The sequence below is a fragment of the Frankliniella occidentalis genome, unplaced genomic scaffold (assembly GCF_000697945.3).
Source record: "Frankliniella occidentalis isolate FOCC.00 unplaced genomic scaffold, Focc_3.1 Scaffold16, whole genome shotgun sequence".
NCBI lineage: Eukaryota > Metazoa > Arthropoda > Insecta > Thysanoptera > Thripidae > Frankliniella > Frankliniella occidentalis.
In genome coordinates this window covers 1,710,275-1,720,578 of record NW_026267146.1, presented here as the reverse complement: position 1 = coordinate 1,720,578, position 10,304 = coordinate 1,710,275, and the positions used below count along the sequence as shown (strand labels likewise).

The following is a 10,304-nucleotide window of genomic DNA, read 5'->3' as shown; positions in this document are numbered from 1 at the left end:
CCGGGGGGTCCTCGGCACGCGCGGCCAGCAGGACCCGCGCCGGTTGGGCTGCCCGCCTCCACGGCGGCGGACGGCGCGCTGGGCTACTCACTTGGCGTGCCGCTCGGTGAAGTGGTGCAGCTTGTCCCGCAGCGCGCGCGAGGCGGGCTCGCACGAGATGCCGAGGTAGGCCACGATGGTGCTGGACAGCGCCACCAGCTCGTCGATGGGCGTCTGCAGTGCCTCCAGTCCGTGGATCAGCTCCTGAAAGGTAGTGGTGGATGCGTGAGGGACATGTGTCGAAGGCATCGTAGAGGGGTTTGAACGGGTTTGAGGTTGAGGCGCTTCCAGAGCACTGACCTGCAGCGTTTTCGTGGACTCCCTGAGCTGCGCCTTGGAGCGCACCACGAGGTCGAGATGGTGGGCCGTGTCCTCGGCGTCGCCCACCTTGGCCTCGAGCGCCACCCAGCTCGCGTCGAACTGCTCCCACTGCTGCGCGAGGCGCGCCAGGGCGTCGCGGCGCCCCTCGACGCCGCTGACCACCTCCTCCCACTCGCGGTTGACGGCGGCGATCTGCTGCTCGACGTGCGCGCGGTTGGCGGCGTCCGCGAGGCGCGTCAGCTCTCGCGCGCGCTCGTTGAGCAGGTCCACGTCGGACTGGTGCGCGGCCACGTCCTGCTGCGCGTGCGTCACCTTGTCCAGGTTGTAGTGCAGCCCCGCCAGGTTGGACACGGGCTCGTCGGTGAACTGGTACAGCTCCAGCAGCGAGCGCACCTTCTCCAGCGCGGCGCAGTAGTCGTGCCACACCTGGGCGTCCTGCTCGAGCTGCGCTTGCCGCGACTTGGCCGAGTTGAGCGTGTTCTTGAGCAGCTGCGTCAGGTGCGTCTGCTCGTTGGTGAGCTCCTCCTGCTCGGTGGCCCAGAGCGACGGCCAGATCTTGTCGGCCGCCTGCTGGATGTCGTGCGACAGCAGCTCGCGCATGGCCTGCTCGCTGCCGAAGAACACCTTGTGCATCTCGAGGTCCGAGACCACGTTGCGGAAGTCGACGCCGTGCGCGTCGCGGTCAAGGCGGCCGCGCGCCTCCTTGACCCAGGCGTGCAGCTTGTCCTTGAGGGCCTGGTGCTCGCGGCGGAGGGTCGCGTTGCTCTGCAGGTAGGCGGCGCGCTCGGCCAGCTCGTTGAGGAGCGTGTTGAGCAGCAGGCTGGCCTCGCTGAGGCGCTCGCGCAGGGAGCCCGGCAGCGAGTCCTCGGGGCGCGCCGCGTCCATGACGCTGCGGACCTCGTCCAGGTGCGCCAGCACGCCCGCCGACAGCTCCTGGTGGCTCGTGAGCTGCGCGTCCACGCTCGCGGGGTCGCGCGCAAGCAGCGGTCGCGACTTGACCTGCGCCTCGTGGTCGTGCAGCCAGGCCAGGGCGGCGCCCAGCTGGGCCGCCAGGTGCTTGTGCTTGGCGGCCGCCTGCTCCAGCTGCTCTCGAGCCGCGTCCACGGCCCGCCTCAGTCCCAGCAGCTGATTCTTGAGACTCTGCAGCTGCTCCGTCACCGAGTTGCGGTCCGCCGCCGAGCCCTCGCTCGCGATCATCTGGCCCTTATCGGACGCGGACGCCAGCAGCGCCTCGCACTCTTGGATCTTCTCGATGACCTGGAGGCAAGAATCATCACGTTAAGAGTAAAGTCGCCATACTACAGCACCCAGCACTTGGGCCCAAACTTACGTCGTGGTAGCGCTTGATCTTCTCGTCACTAGGCTGTCCAGATGCCTCGATGTCGCGCACCACCCCGGTGTACGTCAGGATGAAGGTGGAGATCTCGGTGATGAGGGCGATGAACTGCTCCCGGAGCAGAAGCAGCTTGCGCAGCCGGTCGATCTGCGCCTCGATGGCGGCGATCAGGTCGTCCTGCTCCTGGACGATGGCCTGCAGCTCCCCGATGTTGCCGGCGGCAAGGCCGGTCAGCGAGGACCGATGGTCCTTGAGGTCTGAGAGCAGTTTCTGACCAAACACACGAGAGGTGAACGCACTGGTCCAGCAGCACTAGCGACTACGGGGCCTTCACAGAGCAGACCACCCCTTTTCAATGACCAGAGTCAGTAAATTAAGGTTGAAAGTCGTTTTGATTAGTAGTCTGTGAAAACCCCTTTGCACATCAAAGATTACGAGGAAAAGGGATACATTACATGACTTTGGCTAATTATTTATGCATATTGCCACAATCACAAAACTCTAGTATTGTCAAAAAAAAAATGTTTTGCTTTGGCACAATGCATATTGTACACTAGAAAAAGAAGTTGAAGGTGGTACAAAAGAAGAAAGGTGTTCATCCTATATTCTCTGATATAGGAAAGTTTTGGCATTTAAAGGGGCAGTGCTGAGTTACAAGTAATAATAAAAAGGGTGTGGAGGAGTAATCCACTTTCCATGAGATTAATGGTCCGATAGAATATTATTTGGCTAAAGAGGAAGGAGACAAAAGGTTCAACATCTATAGAGATATGGTTGTCTTGGTTTAGAGTAGGTAAATTTCACAAGACTTATACAGTATATAATAGACGTATTAGTGCCACATGACACTACTTCTTGAACAATGAAGCATGAATAATAAATGATGAAGTTCACAACTCAAAAAGCAAAAATTGATGAATTTTCTACCGCATCTACATAGATGAGGGATGATATAGATCTCGTGATTTCACGAGTGTCTACAGATGTTGAATATCCAATCTTACAATTTGCATCTACAGCAATTAAATATGTGATTTTTTGAAAATTTATAATGATGAATGAATATTAAATGAGACTGATGCACCAAGAGTGTAAAAATTTAGGGTGCTGATTAACATTTCCCGCATTTCTTTGTGAAAATGTGGAGGAGGGAGAAATAATCACTTTGCGGTCTGAATGGTAATGATGACCGCCAAGCAATAGGTTTGCCTGCGTGAAATGCGGCGACACCTACAGTCTACTGGGGTGGTTTTATCTAGAGTGAATATAAAAGATTACAGTACTGCCCTTCTTTCCGGAGCCGTCCCACCTACTGAACCTGCCAACAGGGCCAGCCCAGTGGTTCAAATCATATTGCTAAAACTGTCGCACAACTCTCAACTCAACATTGGTGACAAATGGTCAAATTTTACTTGTTACATTACTCAAAACTCATTCATCTTGCTCCTACTTAGTGAATGGTACACTGAATCAAAATTTAGCACACTTAAAATAACAAATAAAAATAAGAAAAATATTTGAAAAATTACAGTGGTCATGTTGACCACGTCTTTCAAAATTTACACACATTACAACGTGGTACAAATATAAGTAGAATACAAAACTCGGCATAGTACGAATATGGTTCGGGGCGCTCACCTGGTAGTTGTCCAGCAGACCCTGTACGTCTTCGACGCGACTGCCGATGGGTCGGCTCAGCTCCTTGAGCTGCGAGTGCACGGTCGCCACAAACTTGGCGCTGTCCTTGGCCTTCTCCAGGGCGCGCTCGTGGCAGCGCACCGCGTCGCGCAGCGCCTCCAGCCGCGTGGCGATCACCCCCGCCACCACGGCATGGCGCACCTGCATGCCGGACAGCTGTTCGGACAGCAGCGCCCTGTCGGCCTCGCTCACGGTGGACAGCACGGCGCCCTGGCCCTGCACGAACAGGCGCTCCACGTCCGCGCCCACCACCTCGCACTCGCCGCTCAGCTTGGTGTACTGCGAGCACAGTTCGACCTTCGGTTAGCACAAGCTCATTTTACAGTCGACAGTTCAATAACCCACACCCCTGCGACCCGTCACCTTGGTCAGTTGCTCCTGCAGGAGTTCCAGGTTGGTAGCGCGGATCTCGGCAGAGATGGCAACTTCCGCCTCGTTGAGCCATTGCAGGCAGCGGTCCATGTCGGTCTCCAGCTGCCGACGGTTCTCCAGGAGGGCGGAGAGCGACCCCAGGCGGCGGGCCGTCAGCGTCTGCAGCGTAGCGAAGTCTTCCGCCAACGCTGTGAGAAGAAAGAGAGAAGGCATTTTTCAACAATATCCGGAAAATTTACAGTCTCAGCAGAGAAAGTGCAGTAAATTTGTCTTTGTGAAAACTCATCTTTGTCCCACTCCCCTTGAAACCGATAAACTGGAGTACTTACATTGAAGAGCTTCAGTCAGTTTGACCTTGTCCGCGGGCACGCAGTCCTTGATCAGCGTCTGACCCTGGTTAGTCACGTCAACCAAGGTCGTCTTGCCGAAGTACTCGGCGTCCTTCTCCGCTTGCTGGAAAGATATGAGATGACAACACTGCCGAAGTTGATGTGAGTTACCTCGCGACTACTCCGAATTCTCACCTGGAACTGCTGTATCTCCCGCTCCACCTTGGCGGCCTTGAGCGGGGCGGTGTCGCCGGCGCGCTGCAGGTCCGTGAGTCGGGTGCGCACCCAGGCGCGCGCCTCCTCCAGCCCGGTCTCCAGCGAGCGGCGCGCCTCGAGGGAGGCGCCCAGCGCGGACGTCAGCGAGCGCAGTTGGGCGCGCAGCTCGGCCTGCTCAGACTCGAGCGAGCGCAGCGCCGACTCGAGCGCCGCCAGCTCGCTGGGCTCCAGCTCCGACTTCATGCCGTCGACGCGCTTCGTCAGCGAGTCCAGCAGCACCTGCTTGCCCTCGGCCTCCTTGGTGAGGGCCTTGAGCGCCTGCTGCCGCTCCTCGGCGGCGCGCACCGTCGTGCCCAGGGGCGGCAGCTCGCCCAGCTCGCGGAGCTTGTCGGCCACCCAGGCTCGCGCCGCGTCGATCTCGTTGCGCGCGCTCTCCACGCCCTTGCGCGTCAGCTCCAGCACCTGCGTCTTGCGCTGCAGGCGCTTCTCCACGTCGCCATAGCGCCTGTCCACCGCCTTCATCTGCTCCTCCACCTGCTGCGCGTCCAGGTTGCTCACCACCTCCACAACCTGCTTGGCCAGCGCCTTCACCTCGGCGTGTCGCGAGGGGCCGGTCTCGTTGAGCTCGCCGGCGATCTCGCGCAGCTGCGCCAGCTTCCAGTCGCAGTCGTGGCCGCCGCGGTCCAGCTGCTCCACGCGGCGCAGCAGCCCGTCCAGCCAGGACGTCAGGTCCTGCGCCGACGCGCGGAAGTTGTCGATGATGGCCTGGTGCTCCTGCTTCTTGTGTATGACCTGCTGCAGCTGGTGGTCCAGCGAGGCCAGCTGGCCCTCCAGGTCCGAGTCCTCGCCGGCGGGGCCCTGCGGCAGGTCCGTCAGCAGCTTGGTGCGCTTGTCCGTCACCTGCACGGCCAGCTCCTGCATCACGGCCATCTCTTGGCGGGCCGCCTCGGGCCGCAGCTTGGCCGGGCGCGCGCGCCACTCGGTCACGTTGGCCAGCTGCTCCGCGGCCCACTGTTCGAGGGCGGCGCGCTCCTTGCCCCACTCCTCCAGCGAGCCCACGGCCGAGGTGAGGGACGCGACGCGGCCCTGCACCTGGTCGATGAGGTCCTCGAGGCGCGCCCGCACGGCCAGCTCGCGGTCCGGAATGGGCGGCGGCACGGTGTCCTGGGGGCTGCTGGGCCGCGAGATGCACGCCGCGGCCGCCTCGCACGCCTGCACAGCCACGGCCAGGCGGCCCTTCTCGCCCTGGAGTTTGTTGTGCATGCCCTGCGTCATACGAAAAAGATGCAAGTTAAAATTTTATAAATCGTTGATTTAACGAAATAAATAAATTTATCAATTCTGTCCGGGGAAGTTTTAAGCGTTGGGAACTGTTACTCACCCTGGCGATCTCAAGCTGCTGCTGGGCTTGCTGAAGATTCAGCACGGGCGCGTCCGCCTCCTGGTTGAGAAGGGCCTGCTCGAAGGTGTCCAGGTTGACCCAGATGGAGTCGAGCGTGTCCTCGTACTGCTGGAACTTGGCGAGCGACTCGGCGAGGCGAGCCTCGATCTGCAGCGCCGTCTGCAGCAGCGACTGGTAGCTCTCCTGCATGTTGTTGAGCTGCTTCTCGATGGTGGTGCGAATGTTGGGCGTCGACTTCTTGTAGCGCTCCACCTGAGCGCGCCCACGGTCCTTGACGCTGTCCAGCGTGGCCTGGTAGCTGCGGATGTCCTGCAGCAGCGCCTGGTGGGCGCTGATCTGCTCCTGCGTCTGGGCGCGGTTCGTGATGTAGAGCGAGTTGTGCGCCATCAGCTGGAAGGACACCTGCAGGATCCACTTCTCCGTGTCCTGGATGGCCTGCTGGTAGGCGGCGTACTCGCCCATCTCGCGCTCCAGGCTTTCCCGGCGCTGCTTGTAGGCGGTGTTGAGCTCTTCCCAGCGCTTCTCCAGAACGCGCACGCTCTCCAGCGGGGCCTGGCGTCCGGCCCACTGCGACAGTTCGGTGGCCTCCGTCAAGAGCTGCGTCAGCTCCACGCGCTTCCCGGCGATCTCCTCCTGGGCGTGACGGTAGCGCTCCAGCGCCGTCTTCATCTCGCCCAGCTCGGGGCGCGTCGCCGTCGCCCGGCCCAACGAGGCCTCCGTCTCGTCCAGCCATTGCGCGAGGCGTGCCCTGTTCTCGGCGTGGTCGTCCCAGCGGCCCAGGGCCGTCTTGAGCTGCGCCGTCACGGCGGCCAGCTCCCTGCTGAGCTGGTCCCAGCTGGCGCGCAGGGCCGCCATGTCCTCGCGGAGCGTGTCCTGGCGGTCGGCCGGCGCCGTGTTGACCGCCTTGGCGAACACCTCCTGGGTCGCCGACATGAGGTGCTGACCCTCGGTCATGCGGTTGTTGACGAGCTGCACCGTGTCCATCTTGTCCCGCAGCCAGTCCTGGTCGCCCACGCCGCGGCAGCTCTGCACGGTGCCGTGGCTGCGCTGCAGCCAGCTCTCCAGCTCCGTCTTGGCCTTGACGAACTCGGTGTAGTCGGAGAGGTTCTTCTGCGCGCGGGAGACGAGCCCCTGCACGCTGGTGACGAGCGCCGAGTAGGCGGACTGCAGCTGGACGGTGCGGTCCCGCACCCAGCTCACGGCCGCCAGCTCCATCAGCACCTCGCAGGCGTCGCTCAGCTCCTCGATGGCCGCCTTCTGCTGCGTGGCCTCGGCCATGAGCGCCCGGCACCGCTCCAGGTCCTCGGGCGAGTTCTCGTCGCCGCGCTGCTCCTCGGGCGCCACGCGAGCCTTGAAGTCGTCCAGCCAGAGCTGCGCGCGCTCCAGGCGCCCGTTCCACGCGGCCCAGGCCTCGGCGCACGAGGCCAGCGTCTTGTGCGTGTCGCGGATGGCGGCGCTCAGCGAGTCCCAGTTGTCGCGCAGCTGCTGGATCTCGCTGTGCAGCGTGTCGCAGCCCTCGGCGCCCGTGGTGCGCGCCACGGCCTCGCTGAGCGTGGTGCACTTCTGGACGAGGGCGCTCCCCTCGGGCAAAGTGGCACTTACCTGTGGATGCGAATTGTCACAATTATTGATTTGATACAAAATTGATAAGGGGGGGGGGGGGCAACTATAACTGGCTCCACCCCCACCCCCTCTCCCCCAAAACTGAAGGGGTTAGTTAGACCACCTGACTTACCTGCTGCAGACGCTGCTGCCGCTCCGCGTTGGCCGCCTGGTCGCCGTGTGCGTCCCCGCACTGCTGCACCTCCAGGCGGGCGCGCCGCAGCCAGTCGACCGCCTCCTGGTACGCCTGGCGGTACTGCTCGTGCTCTCGCACCTGCGCCTCCAGGGTGGCCACGTTGGCCGCCACCGTGTCCCTCAGCTCGGCGTACTTGTTGAAGCTCTCCTGGAAGGCGGCGGTGGGCAGCGTGGCGTCCTCGGCGAGGCGCGCCTTTAGCCTCTCCACGGCGTCGGAGTGGCCGGCGATGTCCCGCAGCACGGAGCGCAGCTTCTCCAGCGCGGCGCGCTTGTCGCTCAGCTCGTTGAGCAGCTGCGAGCTGCCCGCGCCGCTGACGGCCACCTCCAGCTCCGCCAGCCACTGCTGTAGGTGCTTGTGCGCCTTGGACAACTCTTCGAGCTGCGCTTGCCGTTGAGTCAGCCGCTGTCGGAGTTCGTTCACCTCGGCCGACAGCCGCTCAAACTCTTGCTTCAGGTTCTCCGTGTCCTCCTGGATCTTGGCCGCCCCCGACTGCTCCGTGTTGAGGATCACCTTCTCCTTGAGCTCCAGGGCGTACCGCAGCTTGTTCTGCCCCTGTTCCAGGGACTGGCGAATGGCCTTGACGGCCTGCAGGCGCGCGTTCACCTCAGTCAGCGTGGCGTGCGGCACCCCGCACTCGGCCACCTTGTCGCGGGTGCGCTCCAGCCAGTCCTGGCACTCCTGCGTCAGCGTGCTCAGCTGCTGGTGCTCCTGGTACTGCACCTCGAGGCGCCGCATGGTCTCCTTGGCGAGCGACAGCAGCGCGTTGTACTTGGTGGTGAGCTGCGTGACGGCGTTGGACACGCGAGAGTCGGCGCACGTCTCCAGCAGCACCTGCGCCTTGAGGTTGAGCGTGTCGAGCTGTTGCTGCCAGTCAAACAGCAGCTGCAGGTGTTGCTGGAACTGCTCAAGAACGTTCTTCTTGTCTTCCAGCCCGTCCTGAAGCCGATTGAACGACTGGACGAGCGTCTCGGTGCGGCTCAGCCACTCGCTGGCTTCCTTGTGTTGGTCTTCGAAGTCGGTCCACTTGACGATGCCCGCCTCGAGGAGGCCTTTGGTGCGCGCGAGCTGTTCCAGATACGTGTCGAGTTCCTCCTGCAGAAGGGCCACCTCCTCTTCGATGACCTCCCGCTCCTCCTCATCGGCGACCTGGCAGGCCGCCTCGCCCGCCTCGAGGGCGCGCTGCAGCTTGGCCTGGCCCTCTTCCGTCTCGCTCTGCAGGACCTTGAGGTGCCACGCCTTGCTGCTGAGGGACTCCTTGTCACCCGTCGGCTCGGAGCACTTGCCCAGCTTCTCCTTGGCGGCGCGGATCCACTGCATGAACTCGGTTCCCGCGTCGATGAAGGCCTGGTGCTGCTCGACCGTCTCCTTCTGCTTCTCGTACACCTCTCGGGCGTGCTTGCTCAGCGTCTCGTACTGCGTCGAAATGGCGGACGCGGGCTCGGCCTGCAGCAGGTCCTCGGCCTTGGACGCCACGGACTGGATCATCGGCTCGAAGGACACGATGTCCTGCACGATGCTGTTGGTCTGGCGCAGCGTCGCCTTGCGCTCGCCGATGCTGAGCGAGCTCAGGCCCGCCGCCACCTGCCCGCGCTTGGCCTTGGACACCTTCTGCTCGCACACCTGCTGCAGCTTGTTCTCCCGGTCGCTGATCCATTGCTGCAGCTGAGAGTAGGACGAGCTGTAGTCGGCCCACTGCAAGAGCGCCGTCTCCAGCTGCACCTTGGCCGTCGAGATCTTGCGCACGAGCCGGTCCCAGTCGGTCTGCAGCTCCTTGAGCGCGCTGTTGATGGCGTCCTTGCCGTCCGAGCGCGTGTTGCGCACCGTCTTCTCGCCCCAGTTGATGGCGGCGTGCAGCAGGGACTGGCCCTCCTCGCGGCGTCGCAGCAGCTCCTGGATCTGGTTGAGGCGCGCCTGCAGCTCGTCCCGGTCGCGGTCGCGGCCCGAAGGCGTCGCCGACGACGCGTCCGAGCTGTCCCGGATCACCTGCTTGGCGTGCTCGATCCACGCCCGCGTCTTGCCCAGGTAGTTCTCGTACTGCTCGTGCTGCTCGAGGTTGCCCTCCACCTTCTTGAGGACGTCCTTGGCCAGGTTGATTTGCACCTGGTAGCGCGAGTTGAGATGGCGCAGCTGGTTGTTGACGTACGTGTCTAGGTGCGAGTTCAGCAGCGAGGAGGCGGTCTGGTTGAAGCGCTCCATCTGGTCGGAGCCGTCCTCCAGGCGCTTCAGCACGTCCTTCACCTCCTGGACCTGCTTCCTCTTCTCTGGGATGGTAGACAGCAGCGCGTTCTTGTACGCCTTAACGAGGATGTCGATCTGCTGGAGCCAGTCGGAGATCCGCTCGTACTCCTCCTTGTACTCGCGCCACTGCACGATGGTCGCCTCCAGCGCGTCCTTCTGCTGCTGGATCTCCTTGAAGAGCGTGGTGAAGCTCTCCTGCAGCGCGCGGATCTCGCTGCGGATCGTCTCCTGGCCCTGGGGCGAGGTGCCGGCGAGCGCCACCTCCCCGCGGCTGCGCAGCGGCTCGAGCAGCATCTCGCCCTGGGCCTGCTTGTTAAGGAGCGCCTCCAGGGGCGCGAGCGCGCTCTCGATGGCCAGCTTGTCGCTGAGCGAGCGCTGCTTGAGCGAGGGCACCTTCTCCCGGGCCCGGCCCAGCCAGCCGATGAGCTCGTCGTGCGCCTCCTTGTACAGGCGGTGGTCGCGATACTGCTCCTCGCGCTCCGACAGCAGCGTCTTGATCCTGTCGGCCAGCGTGTCGAACTTGTTGAGGATGTCCTGCGCCTGGCTGGCGGCGTG

The 10,304-nt window shown here is 62.5% G+C and overlaps 1 protein-coding gene across 2 annotated transcripts in view; it reads right to left on the bottom strand.

The window, feature by feature from the left end:
* The window catches only part of LOC113202088 (muscle-specific protein 300 kDa), a 66,898-nt gene extending 56,600 nt beyond the window's left edge, over window positions 1-10,298 (bottom strand). For both annotated transcript variants that reach the window (XM_052264076.1, XM_052264077.1), the window contains exons 1-9: window positions 7,449-10,298; window positions 5,693-7,315; window positions 4,291-5,577; window positions 4,096-4,219; window positions 3,758-3,954; window positions 3,335-3,673; window positions 1,691-1,966; window positions 340-1,617; window positions 92-243 (exon numbers count right to left, since the gene is read on the bottom strand). In XM_052264076.1, coding sequence (XP_052120036.1) covers window positions 92-243; window positions 340-1,617; window positions 1,691-1,966; window positions 3,335-3,673; window positions 3,758-3,954; window positions 4,096-4,219; window positions 4,291-5,577; window positions 5,693-7,315; window positions 7,449-10,043 — 7,871 coding nt within the window. In that variant the 5' untranslated portion in view covers window positions 10,044-10,298. The remainder of the gene's footprint in view (window positions 1-91; window positions 244-339; window positions 1,618-1,690; window positions 1,967-3,334; window positions 3,674-3,757; window positions 3,955-4,095; window positions 4,220-4,290; window positions 5,578-5,692; window positions 7,316-7,448) is intronic.
* Window positions 10,299-10,304: the final 6 nt, after the last annotated feature.